Source organism: Vulpes lagopus, chromosome 3, assembly GCF_018345385.1.
Source record: "Vulpes lagopus strain Blue_001 chromosome 3, ASM1834538v1, whole genome shotgun sequence".
NCBI lineage: Eukaryota > Metazoa > Chordata > Mammalia > Carnivora > Canidae > Vulpes > Vulpes lagopus.
In genome coordinates, this window is record NC_054826.1 from 143,204,104 (window position 1) to 143,223,177 (window position 19,074).

General features: G+C 39.6%; 2 protein-coding genes across 5 annotated transcripts in view; one reads left to right on the plus strand and one right to left on the minus strand.

Annotated features, from left to right (window-relative positions):
- Nucleotides 1-155, minus strand: part of LOC121486587 (TLC domain-containing protein 4-like) — a 104,758-nt gene extending 104,603 nt beyond the window's left edge. For all 3 annotated transcript variants that reach the window (XM_041747564.1, XM_041747561.1, XM_041747563.1), the window contains exon 1: nucleotides 26-155. The gene's annotated coding sequence lies outside the window, so the exon portion shown is untranslated. The remainder of the gene's footprint in view (nucleotides 1-25) is intronic.
- A 64-nt stretch (nucleotides 156-219) lies between these two features.
- The window catches only part of ALG14 (ALG14 UDP-N-acetylglucosaminyltransferase subunit), a 90,341-nt gene continuing 71,486 nt past the window's right edge, over nucleotides 220-19,074 (plus strand). For both annotated transcript variants that reach the window (XM_041746891.1, XM_041746892.1), the window contains exons 1-2: nucleotides 220-398; nucleotides 5,288-5,439. In XM_041746891.1, coding sequence (XP_041602825.1) covers nucleotides 263-398; nucleotides 5,288-5,439 — 288 coding nt within the window. In that variant the 5' untranslated portion in view covers nucleotides 220-262. The remainder of the gene's footprint in view (nucleotides 399-5,287; nucleotides 5,440-19,074) is intronic.

Here is a 19,074-nt window from a genome sequence, read left to right on the forward strand (position 1 = left end):
CCCTGGGGCGCACAGGTGGCCTGACCTCGTCACGGGTGGAAATCACACTTGTCTGGCGCTGAAGCTGCCGAACTTCAGTCCGTGCGCGGGAGCAGCCGCGCGGCACCTGCGCCCGCCGCCCGAGCTCCTCCCGGCGCCGGCAAGCCCCGCCCCCGGGCCCGCCCCGCCCGGCCCCGCCCCGCCCCGGGGGCTCCTCCGCGGCGCCCGTACTTCTTGAACTTTGACCGCGGCTGGGGGTGGTGCGCATGCGCCCTGTCTCCGCATGGCGAGCGTCCTTCTCCTGGCGGCGGCGGGAGCTGCGGGGGCCGCGCTGCTGGCGCTGCGGCTGTGGGTAGTGCTCCGTTGTCGCGCCCCCGGGCCGCGTCGGTCTCTCAGTCTCTTGGTGGTGGCTGGGTCCGGTAAGTATTGGGGCGTGACCGTCGAGCCTGGGTCGCTCACTACAAACCCCAGAGTACACCGCGGCGCTCTCCTCTAGTCTCCTTAGCCGTTTTCGGAGCGTTGCCTGCTGGGATTTGTAGTTTCCCCCGTATTACCGGACCCGGTCCGCGCGGCCGGTGCAAAAGGCTGGTTTGCCGACGCGGCCCAGGCATCTTTTAATGACAAATGAGTGACTTACGCTGGTCTGTAATTAAGCTTCCACGTGGCCTGTATCCTTCTGACTAATCATCATTGAGCAGAGAGGACGCAGAAGCCTCATGACGCTAACGTGCAATCTTCCGGAGTAAAAAATTGCTGCTTTGCATTATTAATCGAGGCATTTTTGTCTTTAGTGTAGGGATCACCCATACTACATGGCAAGTGAGGCAAAGTGAATTGTCACATTCATAAAATACACAGATCCATGAGGATAGGGACAACATAGAAAATACACATTTCAGAATATGGTGTCAGACTGTGAACAACAAGCTGCTGTGTCAGGTAATACAATTTAACAGTATTTAGATTTAACAGTTTAATTTTACCAACTCGGCAGGCCTCACAATTTTAAATGGGGCAAGTTCTGACAGAGACAGATAAATTGTGTGCATTTAGAGATGCTAGGAGACTGTATCCACTTAGAATGCTGTTTATAGTATGAGCAGGTGTTCTAAACTTATGTTCAAGTATAATTCATTATTTTCATTCACTTAACGTATATTGAGCTACAGGAGAGGCCAGGCACTATGTGCTAAGCTCTGGAGACAGCAAAGCCGGCTAATGCTACTACTTGTCACAGAGTGGAGACCAGGTACTGAAGCCATGTGAAAGGTACAAGGATATCACAGCGAAGGACATGGGGGTCGTGGAAAAACTATCAGAAAACAACGAAAATAGAAAACAAAACAAAACAGGTATTCAGCTATAACCTGGGGAGTACAGACTGCTATGGAAGTCTCCTGGAAGGGCACCATTTTCTCTGAACCTGCAAAGTGCTGTCTAAACTGGGACTTGAAAGATGACCAGGAAGCAACCAAGGAAGAGGGTCAACCAAAGAAAGGGGGACCTGGGGCTCTGAGGACTGGGAGGGTGTGAAGAGAAGTTGATAGCACTTGGAATGGTCAGAGGTGCGAGGGCACTGTTGCTTGGAGTTCCATACGGAGCCCTAAGCCCAGTCCAGATCCCAAAGGGCGCTGTAAACCATCCTCTCTAAAGCTATCAGCACCACTCCACTGCTTCACATCACCTAGGGGTTAGGCCCCTATGCTCTAGCTTGACGTAATCCTGGAATTGAATCACATCTCTGCCCCTTACTAACTTGATCTTGGGCAAATTAGTTAACCTCACTGAGCTTCCTGTTCCCACCTTAAAAAATATGAGATGAGGGCAGCCCGGGATGCTCAGCGGTTTAGGGTTTGGCGCCTGCTCTCGGCCCTGGGCATGATCCTGGAGACCCGGATTGAGTCCCACGTCAGGCTCTCTGCATGGAGCCTGCTTCTCCCTCTGCCTGTGTCTCATGAATAAATAAATAAAATCTTTAAAAAAATATATGAGATGAAAGGAGGTGATGAGAGATTAAATGTGGTGGTATTAAAAGTGTATAGCAAATGCTTGACATATAATAAGCATTTAATAAATGGTGACTGTTGTTAATCCTGGTAGCAAAGGGTCTTTTAAAATACTTTTGAGTGGAGAGTGACCCAGTTAAATCTAAGCTTTTACAAAGATCATTCAGCTTGCATTGTCACAATGTTTTGACAAAGACTGAGGTAGGGAGACTTCTGGTTTGCAAGTGGGAGGTGAAGGAAGGAAAGGCTCAAGAATGATGTCCAGGTTTCTGTCTTGAACGAATGGATGAATGGATGTTAGAGCCATTCACTTGACAGTATTAGATTTGGTGGACTGGGAACCAAAATTAAAATTGAGAATTAGTCTGGCAAGTGGTGCCTTTGTCATCACCCACATCAAGGTAGGGGGAGGTCAAGGACCTCAAAGAATCATCCAAGTCAAAGACTTGTGATCAGACAAATAATAGTTCATGCCCAGAATTTTGAAGGAGGGGGAAGGCATTTTCAGTGTTTACCTTGAATACCAAAAAATGTCTAGTCTTTTAGATTTCCATAAAATATTATTAATCAACCACATATATTCAAAGAATATCAATAAAAATTACTTTTCTTTGAAATCCTGTATGATTTCCTTAGGCAGATTTTAGATTTCATACCAAATGCTCATCTACCCGTACATTCAGTAATAGGAGTGCCTACTATTTTCAAGCCACTGGAGATCAGCAGTAACAAAATGAACAGAAGTCCCTGCCATCATCGTGCTTACCTTCTAGTGGAACAAGGGTTAGAGGAGACAAAAACAAAAGAAGTAAATAGACTGTATATTAAATTAAATGGTGATAAATACTATGAGGTAAGGAAAGGAGGTTGCATTTTAGACAGAAGTGTAAGGGAAAGTCTCCTCAGGGAGATGACAGCTATCAAACACAAGGAGGCCAGAGCAGCTGGAGTAGACATAAGCCAGGTCCATGAGGTTAAAAAGTAAGGGGTCAAATTACGAGATGCCTCTTATTGAATGTGAGAAGGGAATCCCCTGGAGGGTTTTGAGCAGAGGTAAATAATTTGATCAACTCTCCCTAAAGGATCACACTGGATACTGTATTGAGGATAGACTGATACCTTGAATAGACAGGTGGAGCTAGGAGAGCAGACCAGGAAATTGTGGTCATAATTGATGCGAGGATGATGTGGCCTGGTGCAGGGTAGTAGCCAAGGAGATGATGAGAAGGGATTGGATTCTGAATATATTTTAAGATAGGGTAGACCTGAGAAGATTTTGTTCCCAAAGAATATATCTTAATAAAAGAGTAAAATGGAAGATAAAGCCCATCATTTTAATGACTTTATTCAATGGCAAGGTTAAATCTTCAAAGAATGTATTCAGTAAATGTTTCCTTTTAAAAAAAGAAAAGACGGGACGACTGGGTGGCTCAGCAGTTGAGCATCTGCCTTTGTCTCAGAGCATGATCCCAGGGTCCTGGGATCGAGTCCCACATCCGGCTCCCTGCATGGACCCTGCTTCTCCCTCTGCCTGTGTCTCTGCCTCTCTGTGTGTTTCTCATGAATAAATAAATAAAATCTTTAAAAAAAATAAAATAAAAAAAGAAAAGACTGTTAAAGCAGGTATAATGAAGTTTTAATTGCAACGGAAAATGGGAGTATTATCCCTTTTATCCTTAATTGGTCCAGCTGTGAAAACAAGTACCTGCTTTGCAAACTACATTTTCTCAAGGCTAAAAACAAAAATACTAAAATGAATGTAAATCAGATGGTGTAAATTACATGCCCCAGACAAGAAGATGAGTGACAAATTATAAAGTATGGTTCTAATTCCTCCTCACCACATAATATATGCCAGTTTTATTTCTATATCTAATTCCTTCTGGAACCTAAAGAGTAATCCTTCCCTTTCTTCTATAAGAAAATACGTGTGGAAAAAATAAAAAAAGAAAGAAAGAAAATACGTGTGGAGAAACCAGACACTTAATTTGTTTGATTATCCTTCTAGATGTTCACTACTGAAAGCACTTCCATACAACAGTAACAGTAGGGGAGAGTTTAGCAGATGGGTGAAACAGTGTGACCAGAGGCAAGGAGGAGGTAACAAATAAAAACACAGAGAATGTTAAAGACATCAACTTGGCTGAGGCTGAGAGATTGTGAAGTGAAACAAAATAGGTATAATAGGGCTTATCGAGAAACAGTTTGATTGCTTTGCTTAAATGCTATGTAGTTAATGCGAGAGGTTGATGTTCTTTTGGGGTTTTTTTTTTTCCCCCCGTGAAGGAAACCTCAGTGTATACAACTTTTAAATTCATGATTTTGAAATTAAAGTATTAAAATTTTGGAGATCATACAGTTTCAAAAACTGAACAGGTGTTTGGTGAAGCAAGTGAATATTTGACCTGTAGGGTGCTGAGACCTCTCTGTGGAGCGGGGGTTACAGCGAGAAATGGAAGTCTTCCCTAGGAAGCCCCAAGCCCTGTGGGTCAGTGCTCATGCCTCCCTGACGTCACATCTCAGCACAGAAACCCTCAGTGACCATCTTGACATTTTCCAGCCTACTTTCCTGATCTCTATTCCCTTATCCTTCTTTGCAGTATTCCCACCATTCCTTGAACACACATCTCAGCTCTTGCCATCTCATGCCCTAATAATCCTGCTTCTGCCTAGGGGCGCCCTGCTCCTATCTGTGCATTAGTTTCACCTTTCAAGTCCTCTCAGCCTTTACCAGGCATCTTCCTTCCTCTTACAGGTTGGTTTTTTGTAACCATTTGCTTGCCTCCCCTCTGCCCCCATTTATATTTTGCATGCTGTCTTGTATCACTCTTTCTTTGTGCGTGCCTTTCCCTTCTTCTACCAGGCTTCTTGATAACAGGAGTTGTGTCTTATACTTCTTTGTGCCTTCCTTAGCACCTACTGCTAGTGCCAATTTTATTTTTATATAGTTATTATCTTCTTCCCCCATATAAAAGTAGTATTTATACAAGGGCATAGATTAGTGTTTCCAAATGTTCCTTTTATAAATACGTAAAACATAACATTAGTATAACATAGTCAAATAAATATGTCCATTGGGGGTTTCTCTTTTTTTTAAGGTTTTATTTAAATCCCAGTTAGTTAACCCAGCGTACTATTAGTTTTAGGTGTACAATGGAGTGATTGAACACTTCCATACAACACCCACTGCTCATCACAAGTGCCCTCCTTAATCCCCATCACCTATTTCACCCACCCACTCCACCCCTCTGGTAACCACAGTGTGGGTTTCTTAATCTTAGACCTTCCAATATTTTTTCCAGGCGGGCACACCACTGAGATCCTGCGGCTGCTTGAGAAGCTATCCAATGCTTACTCTCCTAGACATTATATCATTGCTGATACTGATGAAATGAGTGCCCATAAAATAAATTCTTTTGAACTAGAACGAGCTGATAGAGACCCCAATACCATGGTAAGTGGTCATTTCTATTTCTAAGAAAGTTAAAAGTTGAATATTGGGTTGAATTTATATCTGGAAACAATCTTGTGGCACCACAGCTCCCTGCCCCACCCAGTACAGTCGAGTGTTTATTGTTGATGAAATACATTTCCTCTGCTACTAAAAGATAAGAATTTCTTTAAAATACATCTTCAAGGGGTGCCTGGGTGGCTCATTTGGTTAAGCCTTCAGCTCAGGTCATGATCCCAGGGTCCTGGGATTAAGCCCCATGTCCGGCTCTCTGTTCAGTGGGGAGCCTGCTTCTCTCCCTCTCCCTCTGCAGCTCCCCTTGATCGTGCTTGCTCTCTCACTCTGTCTCTGTCAAATAAATAAATAAAGTCTTAAAAAAAGAATAAAATACATCTTTAAGTGGTAATCTCTTATATTCTTTTAAATAGAGGAAATTGTTTTTTCAGTTAATTCCCACTGGGAAAATTTTAACTTACATAAAGCATATAGTGCATCTGCTTTCTGGCTCTTCACTAAAGTTCTTCATCAATATATTACATTTCTTTTTTTTTTTTTAAAAGATTTTATTTATTCATGAGAGACAGAGACAGAGAGAGAGGCAGAGACACAGGCAGAGAGAGAAGCAGGATCCATGCAGGAAGCCTAATGCAGGACTCTATCCCAGGACCCCATCCCAGGACCTCAGGGTTAATGTCCTGAGCCAAAGGCAGATGCTCAACCACTGAGCCACCGAGGCGTCCCAATATATTGCATTTCTTGATGATGTATCTGTGACTGTAGTAGTCATAGATATATCAAATCGTATTTGTATCTGCTTTTAAAATTACTTCTGTTTCTGGTTGCTCACTTCAGTTTAGCATTTTTGTCAGAATTAGGGGTAAAAGAACAAAAGTGAAACTACTTCTTTATGAAGGAAGAAAACTCAATCTGTTCCTTGCATCGCTTGTCTCCATCTTTCCCTCCCTTTGGTACCTGCCCAGCCATGACGCGGCAACAGGTAGTTCAAGGGTAGAAGGCAGCTCAGGCTACTCGAAGTGTTTCTCTGAGCTTTTTGGACTTGGGGACCCAGAAGATGGAGGCAGTCTTTCTTTGGGGGCAAACCCTATAAACTAAAATTTGAGAGCTGCTGGCAGGCATGTTTTCACCTGGTGAGTGAAGATAAACTACAGTTGGAGAAAAGAATGAGGTTAATACACAGGAAGAATAAAATGAGCAAACAGGTGGTAAGTTCTGCCCTCAGTAACTCCAGGGGTCCAGTTGTATCTGTGTGGGAAAATGGGGATCCAGCAATATCACCCATCTCCCCCTGCCCCTCATTTCTGCTCTCACCTCCTCACCCCATACCACTGCCAGGCTCTTCTAAAGTCTCTTTCAGTCGAGTTTTGGTCAGGATCCCTAAAGCACTGTTAAAATGTATTCTTGGAAATTCCATGTCAAACAAGAATCTGCCTGCTGTTATTCAGCCATAACAAGGTGCTGTGGTCTGTTTCTTCTATGTGGAGGATGAGCCAAGTGCTTTATTTCTGTTTTAGGAATCGATACTGTATCTGTTTCTTATGGCCTCTATAACAAAGTACCACAGATGGGGCGGGGGTGGGGGGTGGGGGGGTGGGGGGGTTGGCTAGGCCGAGTTCCTGCTGGAGGCCCTCAGCCCCCGGGGAGAGTTCCTCCTTGCTTCTTCCTAGCCTCTGATGGTTGCCAGCACTCCTTGGCATTCCTTGGCTTGTGGCAGCATCATTGGAATCTCTGCCTCCACGTTCATGGGGCTATTTCTGTGTCTCTGTCTTCACATTCCCTTCTCATCAAGACATCAGCCATTGGATATAGGACCCAGCCCCATTCTGAATGACCTCACCTTAACTTGATTCCATCTACAGGACCTTTTTCCAAATAAGGTCACATTGACAGGTTCCAGATAGACAGGAATTTTGGGGGGACGCTGTTCATCTCTGTGTGCTAGTAATTGATCCTTTTAATAATGTGCGGGACAGGGGCACCTGTGTGGCTCAGTGATTGAGAGTCTGCCTTTGGCCCAGGGCGTGATACCAGGGTCCTGGGATGGAGTCCCACATCAGGCTCCTTGCAGGAATCCTGCTTCTCCTTCTGCCTGTGTCTCTGCCTCTCTCTGCATCTCTCATAAATAAATAAATTTAAAAAATAATAATGTGTGAGATAGATAATACTATTCTTATTTTATGAATGAGAAAATTGAACCCCAGAGGTATAAGGTTCTACCTAATATGTGACACTTACCTAAATGTGTCTTCTCTAAAACTTTTTCTGTATAGACCACTCTGCTTTTTTTGTGTATTCTTTTCCAATCCAAAAAACTAAGTGAGAAAAGAATGCTTTGGGGATTATTCACAGCATCAGAGTCTAAAAATGTCATTGAATCACTTATCTTGGAGAGTGTATCAGAAATGATGGAGAATTGTAGAATACAATGGTGATTTTTTACACAAGTGGAATATAGTATTATAATTTAGCACTGATAAAGACTAGTTAAAATATAAAAGTCAAGTAATTACAGAATTGTTATTGTTCTCAACATAAGGAACAGGTATTTTTCTAGCCAGTTATTAGCATATATATTATTATCTTCTTTTTGGAGTTGGATCCAATCAGAGGCTCCAATTTTAATTTAGCATACATATTGAGTATTTCCCTCCTGGTCCATCAGCATATGTATTACTTGCTGAATTTCATGGTCTAATGAAACATTTGGAAGATTGCTTGATACAGGAAGTGTTTGAGGGTTTTTTTTTTGAGTGGGGGTTGGGGGGGAGTGGGGGGGGGAGCAGAGGAAGAAAGAGGCTGAGCATGGAGCCTGACACAGGGCTCAATCTCACAACTCTGAGATCATGACCTGACTGAGCCAAAATCAAGGGTTGAACACTTATCTGACTGAGCCACCCAGGCACCACTATAGAAATATTGTTACAGACGCTTTAGAGCCCTGTAAGTTGGGTATCTTTCACTTTATTTTATTTTTTAATTGAAGTCTAGCTGACACACACTGTTACAGTAGTTTCAGGTGTACAACATAGTGATATGACAACTCTATGTATTATGCTATGCTCACCACAAGTGTAGCTCCCATCTGACACCATACAGCACTATTACAGTACCACTGACTGTATTCCCTATGCTGTAACTTTTTATTCCTGTGGCTTACACATTCCATAACTGGAAGCCTGTACTTCCCATTCCCCTTCATCCATTTTGCCCATTCCCTCACCCTCTCTCCTCTGGAAGCCACCAGTTTATTCCATTCTAATGGGCCTGATTCTACTTTATTTGTTTCTTTTGCTTTTTAGATTCCATTATAAGTGAAATCATATGGTCTTTGTCTTTCTCTGTCTGACATATTTTACCTAACATTATACCGTCTAGATCCATACGAGGTTTGGGTCACTTTAATACAAAAGCCAAAGATTTTGAATTTTTAGTGCCATTATTTTGTCTCACTATCAAAGTGGTACCACCAGTGTAGGACTAAGCAACTTTGTTGGACTACCTTCTTCCATCAATTAATTCACTGCTGGGGCAATGCAACCCTTTTTAGAGAAAAAATGATACCTCATTCCTAAGATGGTCTCTACTCATGAATTCAAAGCTGGGAAGAGGCGAGCCGTTGAGGGTTATAGCTTAAACATGCCTGTTATCCTTTCTGCTGGCTATACCATATGCCACACGTCGGGGAGAGGCCAAGTGGAGAGACCTTCCTACCAAGCTTTACTCAAAGGAAGAATCTACTTATTTTCTCTTTTTTCACTACAGTTTAGGGGACTTGTGCCTGCAACCTCCTAAACAGCTATCTATTATACCATCCTTGGAGCTCACCTCCTTACCACTGTCCTTGGTGTCCTTACCACCTCCTTACCACCTTGGAGCTGGGGGAGAAGAAGTTTTGCTGAAGAAATCAGTAGTAGTCAATATATTTGCTGGCAGAGCCCTTATTAGCCGAGAAGATTGAACAATGTGGATCTACACGGTCTAGTACAGTAGCTACCAGCACTGGCTCAGCACTACTTATTGAATACTTTTTTTCACTGATCTGCAATGCTATCCACTGTTAAATCAAGTTTCTATGTATGTAAAGATCTGTGTGTGAGCTTTCTTCTTTGTTGACTGGTTTGTCTATTCCTACTATCAGCTCCCATAGTTTTACTCTGCAGAAGTGTCTTAGGGGTTCTTTCTTTTTCACATGGGTTTTTTAGTTAGGTTTGACAAATTCACAAAGAAACATGTTAAAATTTTTATTTGAATTGAGTTAATCAATGCATCAATTTGAGGAGAACTTAAATCTATATGATGATATCTTTCTATCCAGGGACATCATCTATTTCTGCATTTAGGTTTCCTTTAATGCTTTTCTATAAAATTTCTAATTTTCTTCATAAAAGACTTGCATATTTTTATTCCTATATATTTTGCATATTATTTATTCTTATGTACCTTATTTTATTATCGTTGTCAGTGATTCACCTTTTAATGTGATTTACAGTGTTGCAGCGTATAAAAATATATTCGATTTGAGTATAGTGATCTTTTAAGAACCACCTTGCTGCACTCTAATTAATTTCAGTAATTTGGACACTTTTGTGTTATCATCTACAAAGATGTCATCTGCAAATACTAACAATTAGTGATTCTTTCTAATCTTTATACTTTTTATTTCTTTTTCTCATTTTGTTGTTAGACTTCCATAATAGTAACTAATATAAGCAGTGTAGTGGTCATCCTTACAGTCTTTCTCATTTTATTTTATTTTATTTTATTTTTAAAGATTTTATCTATTTATTCATAAGAGACAGAGAGAGACAGAGAGAGAGGCAGAGACACAGGCAGAGGGTGAAGCAGGCTCCAAGCAGGGAGCCCAAAGTGGGACTCAATCCCACGCCTCCAGGATCACGCCCTGGGCGGAAGGCGGCACTAAACCGCTGAGCCACCGGGGCTGCCCAGTCTTTCTGATTTTAAAAATTTGCCAAGAGTTTAATTTTAAATCATATTTGGTGGTTGATTTTTATCGAATGTCTTTTCTTTATCACAGATGATCATACTATTTTTCCCATTTTATCTGTTTTCAGATAAAAAACAGTTATGTGGTATGAACTAATTTGAAGTCAAAAACTTAAGATATTAAGTCCTCCTAAAAAACAAGGCTTTTAGAATTTTTTAACTTTAAGCACCTCTTCCCATCTTACATATTATTATTTAATGTTTTGGTTCTACCTTATTTTTATACCACCCAAATTACTTAATTACTATTATTGTTTTATACAGTGCTTATTTAGATTTATCTTGTTTGCTTACTCTTTTTCCTTCCTTTTGGAGCCATTTTCTTTCAGAGTATATCTTTTATTCTTCCATGGAAGGTCTATAAGTGATTTATTCTTTCCATGTTTTTTTTGGCCTGAGAATATGTTTTGGTTTTGACCTTCCTTTAGTTGCATTCTGCATTTAGAATCCTAGGTTGAATTTTTTTTCCTTCATAAATACGTATTTAGCATTCATTTATTTAACAAATACTTGTTGAATACTTTCTGAATATTAGTGATACAGTAGTGAATAAAACATGCAAGAATCTTTCCCCACATTCCAATGGAGAGACAATAAACAAGATAATCAAATAAAATGTATAATATGTTAGTGTTAAATGCTAAGGAAAATAATAAAGCAGGGGAAGGGAATATAGAATATTGGGGGATTAAAGGGAGGTTGCAGTTTTAGGCGAAGTGGCATTTGAACAAAGACCTGATGGGGAAGGGATGATCGAAAGCCATCTGGGAAAGAGAATTCTTGGAGAGGAAACAATTAACTGCAAAGAAGACCCTGAGATGGGGTTATGCCTGGCATATTTGCAAAATAACAAGGAGATCTGGGCAGCCTGGATGGCTCAGTGGTTTAGCGCCGCCTTCAGCCCAGGGCGTGATCCTGGAGACCTGGGAAAGAAGGCCCCCTTTGGGCTCCCTGAATGGAGCGTGCTTCTCCCTCTGCCTGTGTCTCTGCCTGTGTCTCTCTGTGTCTCTCATGAGTGAATAAATAAAATCCTAAAAACAACAACAACAACAACAACAAGGAGATCAAATTGGCCAAAGCAAAGTAATCGAGGAAGAGCTGAATAGATTGTGAGCCCATAGAAGTCAGGGTGAGGATGTTGAGATCAGATTTCTTTAAGACCTCGTGATCCATTTTTAGTCTTAGAAGTTTTTTTTCCCCCCGTGTGTGAAATGGGGAACCATTGGGAAATTTTAGATAGAGGAGTGATGTGATTTTTTTTTTCTTTTTCTTTAATTGAAGTGTGTTGACATATGATGTTACATTAGTTTCAGGTCTACAACATAGCAATGTGATGAGTTTATATGTTATGCTATGCTCATCCGAAATGTAACTCTCATCTGTCACCATAAAAATGCAATTATAATATCCTTGATTATATTCCCTATTTTGTACCTTTTATTCCTGTGAGTTATTCATTCTATACCTGAAAGCCTGTGCCCCCATTCACCCATTTTGCCCATCCTCCCAGCTGCCTTCTCTCTGGCAACCATTAGTTTGTTCTCTGTGTTTATGGGTCTGTTTCTGCTTTTTGTTTGTTCATTTGTTTTATTCTCTTTTTTTAAATATTTTATTTATTTATTCATGAGAGACACACAGAGAGAGAGAGAGAGAGAGAGAGAGAGGCAGAGATATAGGCAGAGGGAGAAGCAGGCTCCATGCAGGGAGCCCGATGTGGGACTCGATCCCGGAACTCCAGGATCACGCCCTGGGCTGAAGGCAGCGCCTAAACCGCTGAGCCACCTGGGCTGCCCCATTTGTTTTATTCTTTAGATTCCACATGTAAGTGAAATTGTATGGTGTTTGTCTTTCTTATTTCACTTAACATAATACTCCCTAGGTCCATCCATTTATCACTAATGGTAAGATTTCATCCTTTTTTTTATGGTTAAGATCCCATTGTGCATGTATACCATATCATCTTTATCCATTCATCTGTCAGTGGCCCCTGGGTTGCTTCCATATCTTGGCTACTTTAAATAATGCTGCAGTAAACATAGGGTGCATATATCTTTTCGAATTAGTGTTTTTGTTTTCTTTGCATAAATAACCCTATAGTGGAATAATTGAATCATATGGTATGGTATTTCTATTTTTAGTATTTTGAGGAATCGTCATATGGTTTTTCACAGTGGCTACAGCAGTTTGCATTCCCACTAATAGTGCACAAGAGTTTTCTCCACATCTTTATCAACTCTTTGTTATTTCTTATCTTTTTGATTCAAGCCATTCTTACAGTGGTAAGGAGGTAGCTTATTCTGGCTCTGATTTGCATTTCCCTAATGTTGAGCATCCTTTCGTGTCTGTTGGCCATCTCCATGTCTTCTTTGGAAAATATCTATTCAGGTTCTCTGTCCATTTTTAATCAGATTATTTGGGGTTTTGGTGTTGAGTTGTATAGTTCCTTATATTTGGGGATATTAACTCTTCATTGAATATACCATTTGCAAATATCTTCTCCCATTTAGTAGATCACCTTTTGTTGAGGGTTTCCTTTGCTGTACAAAAGCTTATTATTTTGATGTAATCCCAATGGTTGATTTTTGCCTTTGTTTCCCTTGGTTTAGGAAGTGTATCTAGAAAAATTTTTCCTTAGCCAGTATCCAAGAAATTACTGCCTGTATTTTATTCTAGAAGTGTTATGGTTTCATGTCTCGCGTATAGGTCTTTTTTTTTTTTTAAGATTTTATTTATTTATTCATGAAAGACACAAAGAGAGAAAGGCAGAGATGTACGCAGACGGAGAAGCAGACTCCAGGCAGGGAGCCTGATGTGGGACTTGATCCTGAGACCACAGGACCATGCACTGAGCCAGGGGCAGGTGCTCAACCACTGACCCACCCAGGCGTCCCACATATAGGTCTTTAATTCATTTTGAGTTTATTTTTATGTATGGTGTTAGAAAATGGTCCAGTTTCTTTTTTTTCATATAGCTGTTCAATTTTTCCAGCACCATTTATTGAAAAGACATCTTTTCTTCATTGTAAATTCTTGCCTCCTTTGTCATAGATTAACTGACCATTTTAGCATTGGTTTATTTCTGGGCTCTCTATTCTGTTGCATTGATCAATGAGTCTCTTTTTGTGCCAGTACTATACTTTTTTTATACTTTTATTACAACTTTGTAATAAATTTTCAAATCTGGAATTGTGATGCCTCCAGCTTTATTCTTCTTTCTCAAGATCTTTTTGTCTATTTGTCTATATGATCATGATATGTCTTTCCATTTGTTTGTGTTATCTTCAATTTCTTTCATCGGTGTTTTAAAGTTTTCAGAGATCATGTCTTTAATCTCCTTGATTGAGTTTATTCCTGGGCATTTTATTACTTTTGGTGCAGTTGTAAATGGAATTGTTTTCTTAAGTTCTCTTTCTGCTTACTTTGTTAAGTGCATAGAAATGAAACTGATTTCTGTGTATTTTATATCCTGAAATTTTACTGAATTCATTTATTCTAATAGTTTTTTGGTGGAGTCTGCAAAGTTTCCTATGTATATAACATCATGCCATCTGCAAATAGTGACAGCTTAACTTCTTTCTTACCAATTTTTTTAATAAATTAATTTTTTATTGGTGTTCAATTTACCAACATACAGAATAACACCCAGTGCTCATCCCGTCAAGCGTCCCCCTCAATGCCCGTCACCCACTCACCCCCAAACCCCGCCCTCCTTCCCTTCCACCACCCCTAGTTCATTTCCCAGAGTTAGGAGTCTTTATGTTCTGTCTCCCTTTCTGATATTTCCCACACATTTCTTCTCCCTTTCCTTATATTCCCTTTCACTATTGTTTATATTCCCCAAATGAATGAGAACATACAATGTTTGTCCTTCTCCGATTGACTTACTTCACTCAGCATAATACCCTCCAGTTCCATCCACGTTGAAGCAAATGGTGGGTATTTGTCGTTTCTAATGGCTGAGTAATATTCCATTGTATACATAAACCACATCTTCTTTATCCATTCATCTTTCGATGGACACCGAGGCTCCTTCCACAGTTTGGCTATTGTGGACATTGCTGCTATAAACATCGGGGTGCAGGTGTCCCGGCGTTTCATTGCATCTGAATCTTTGGGGTAAATCCCCAACAGTGCAATTGCTGGGTCGTAGGGAAGGTCTATTTTTAACTCTTTGAGGAACCTCCACACAGTTTTCCAGAGTGGCTGCACCAGTTCACATTCCCACCAACAGTGTAAGAGGGTTCCCTTTTCTCCGCATCCTCTCCAACATTTGTGGTTTCCTGCCTTGTTAATTTTCCCCATTCTCATTGGTGTGAGGTGGTATCTCATTGTGGTTTTGATTTGTATTTCCCTGATGGCAAGTGATGCAGAGCATTTTCTTATGTGCATGTTGGCCATGTCTATGTCTTCCTCTGTGAGATTTCTCTTCATGTCTTTTGCCCATTTCATGATTGGATTGTTTGTTTCTTTGGTGTTGAGTTTAATAAGTTCTTTATAGATCTTGGAAACTAGCCCTTTATCTGATACGTCATTTGCAAATATCTTCTCCCATTCAGTAGGTTGTCTTTTAGTTTTGTTGACTGTATCCTTTGCTGTGCAAAAGCTTCTTATCTTGATGAAGTCCCAATAGTTCATTTTTGCTTTTGTTTCTTTTGCCTTCGTGGATGTATCTTGCAAGAAGTTACTGTGGCCAAGTTCAAAAAGGGTGTTGCCTGTGTTCTCCTCTAGGATTTTGATGGAATCTTGTCTCACATTTAGATCTTTCATCCATTTTGAGTTTACCTTTGTGTATGGTGCAAGAGAGTGGTCCAGTTTCATTCTTCTGCATGTGGATGCCCAATTTTCCCAGCACCGTTTATTGAAGAGACTGTCTTTCTTCCAATGGATAGTCTTTCCTCCTTTATCGAATATTAGTTGACCATAAAGTTCAGAGTCCACTTCTGGGTTCTCTATTCTGTTCCAGTGATCTATGTGTCTGTTTTTGTGCCAGTACCATACTGTCTTGATGACCACAGCTTTGTAGTACAACGTGAAATCTGGCATTGTGATGCCCCCAGATATGGTTTTCTTTTTTAAAATTCCCCTGGCTATTCGGGGTCTTTTCTGATTCCACACAAATCTTAAAATAATTTGTTCTAGTAGTATTAGTTGTTACTTCTACTTTTTCTTTCTTTCTTCCTTTCTTTTTTTTCTTTTTCTTTTTTTTTTTTTTACTTTTTCATTTCTGATTTTATTTATTTGGGACCTTTCCCTTTTTTTCTTGATGAATCTGGCTAAAGTTTTTTTTTTTTTTTTCTGGCTAAAGTTTTATCAATTTTGTCTTTCTTTTCAAAAAACAGCTCTTGGTCTCATTGAACTTTTCTATTGCTTTTTTAAAGTCTCTACTTCATTTATTTCCACTCTGGTCTTTATTATTTCCTTCCTTTTACTAACTTTGAGTTTTGTTTTTTCTTCTTTCTTGTTCCTTTAGATTTAAGGTATCATTGTTTCATTATTTGAGATTTTTCTATTTTTTGTGGTAGACCTATATTGCTATAAATTTCCCTCATAGAACTACTTTTGCTGTGTTCCAAAGATTTTGGACCATTGCATTTCCAGTTTCATTTGTCTCCAAGTATTTATTGCTTCTTTGACTTTTTCATTGACCTATTGACTGTTTAGTAACATGTAGTTTAAACGTGGATAGAACTAAGAGGATATTATGCTAAGTGAAATAAGTCAATCAGAGAAAGACAAGTTACTTCTACTTTTTCATTTCATTATTTCACTTATATGTGGAATTTAAGAAATGAAACAGAGGAACATAGGGGAAGGGAGGGAAAAATAAAACAAGAAGAAATCAGAGGGAGACAAACTAAAAGAAACTCTTAATCATGGGAAACAAACTGAGCATCGCTGGAGGAGAGTAGGATGGGGGATGGGGTAACTGGGTGATGGACATTAAGGAGGGTATGTGATGTAATGAGCACTGGGTATTATATAAGACTGATGAAGCACTGACCTCTATTTCTGAAACTATAAATACATTATATGTTAATTAAATTAATTTAAATAACATTTTAAAAAGATTTTAGGCACCTCTGATTTATATTTTAATAGGATCATTTGTACTGCTGAATAAACTAAAGAGGAGAAGGGCAGAAGCAAGGAAAGGAGTTTGGAGGCTATAGCAGTGATCCAAGGGAGGCTAGTATGGTTTGGACCACAGTGGCAAAAGTAGATGTGATGGCATATAGTCAGATTCTGGATATATTTGAGGGGAGAGCTAAATTTTATTTGTGTGCAGATATGATGTTTGTGGGTATGGGAAAGAGAGTAGAGGATGACATCCAGATTTCATCTTAAGCTACCAGAAAAATGGAATTGGCCATTAATTTAGGCAAAGAGGATTACGTGAGGGAGGAGGACTAAGGGTGGGATGTCTGTAAACATCTATGTAAACATGTGGGCTCCGCAGTTGGATCTGTGAGTCTGAAGTTCAGGAGGGAGCTCTGGTCTGGAAGGTGAATTTTAGAACCTTCTGTGTTTACATGAGGGTACTTAAAATACAAAGCTGGATGAGATCACCCAGGGAATAAGTATAGTTAAAAATTAGATGAAGACCAAGAAATGAGCCCCATAGCACTCCAACTTTCAAATATAGAGAGCTGTGATTGTCAAATCAGTTTGTGGTTCCTCTGTCGCCTCTCATCAAGAAACCACAGGGGTCCTCAGACCCCAACCCCAGGTTACTTGCATAGTAATGTAGTTCTATCTTTCTCCCAGATGTCTGTGTCTCAAGCCATCTCTCCTTCATTTTTTTTCTTATTTTTGGCAAGTAGGAGTTGCCCTTCTTTTGACTTCAGATAAAAGAATATTTTCTTCCATTTCTAGGAGCATTTTAATCTCTTTATAGAGGGCTTCCAGGTTAGTTTGTATTGCCATCTTGCCAGAACCAAAGTCAAATTAATTTTCTAATTAAAGTCAGAGTTTTAATATGTTCTCTATATTGATGTCTATTCTGGAATTTTTGTATAAGTAGCAACTCCCCCCCCACCACCAATTTTTTTCTTTTATTTTTTTTTTCTGATATAGCAATGAAATTTCCTAGCAATAGAGAGTGTTCTTATGGTTAAAGGCCTTGATTCTCACTCTCTAGTTTGATTTTTCGATTTTTTAAGTAAAGCAGAAAGTCTGCAGTATTTGAAAGCATGAACAGTAATTGTGCTCTATGCCTGGACAAGGTGTCTCATCCACATCGCTCAGAGCACTCTGGGAATAAAAGTGCATCGATTCACACTTGGTTCTGGTGAGAAGCCAAAAACCACATTTGCAATACAAGCCCGCTCTTCCAAAAACATAAAGACCTTCCCAGAAATCAGGAGATACAAATTACCAGTTGTTAATCACTTAGATTTACCAAGTAGCATAGAAATGTTGTCGTTTGGTTTATAACTTACTCTGATATGGAATTACTCTGTAAATTTCTAAATGTTTTTGCTAGCTTGTAGGAAATGTATTTAAATGCTTTTATTTGTCTATTTATGCTAGATATAAATATACAGTAGATTTTAAGCTACATCTTAATATAATTTTGCTAATTAAATGGTAGAGATGACCTATTTTTGTTACAGGAACTTCATTCAAATTTTCCCCAATTCCTTTGATTCAGTATAATCTTTAAATGGTATTTAAAAAGTAAGGTGTGTAATTTATCCTATTGGTTACATTGAAGTAAAGAGAGATAATTATTTGTACTTTTTAGGTTTATTAGCCTGTTTCTCTGCATGGTTTTGCAGTTAAAGAGAAACGGGCTTTCCTTGGGAAAAGCATCTCAACCCTGCTGGAATAAAGCAACTGAAAGTAGAAAGATGAGGACTGAAAGCTAAGCAAAAACACACACAAACTAGCAAAACAAAAACAAGAAAACAAATGTTTAGCTGTGAAATTACTTACATGGAAAAAAACTTGAAAAACCTCCCAAAGAAAATGTAATTTCCACTGGGATTAGTTCTAAAGTAAAAAGTAGCTAAAGTACTATCTTTCAGAAAGATTGGAGAGTAACTTCTCCAAATAGAACCAATTACCAGAGCTGTGTCATATGAAGGTAAGTGAAAAATCGAACCAGAGCTTTCTTCCTGGAGCACAGCAATCTCTGCGTGGACCTGTGTTTTGACAGGGACACACACGTGGGTGAGACGTGGAAGGGAAGAGGCTCAGGGCATTTCACTGGGGATTTTGGTTCATCCTTCTGTTCCCTTCCCTGTCTGAGCCTTATCTGTTAACTGCCTCCCTTGACAGCCGTTACTCCTGTGCAACTTCTGTTAGCCCTTTTAGATCATATCACTAAAGGAAAAAGCTCAGTGACACTTGAATAAAGCATTTTCAAATCTACTTGTAAAAATTACAGGGTAGGCTTTTTTCTTGCATAAAGGAACCAAAGTTGCTGAAAACTGATTTGAAGGGTTAAAAATTAGAGCCAACTTAACTTTAGGGTCATTTCACTAGATTTCCCACTACTGTATTAGTAAGCTTATACTGTTTTACCAAGGAAGCTATTTGTCCATTTATTCAAAAAATATTAAATGAGTACCAATTCTGTACAAGACACTATGCTTATATATATGTATATATGTA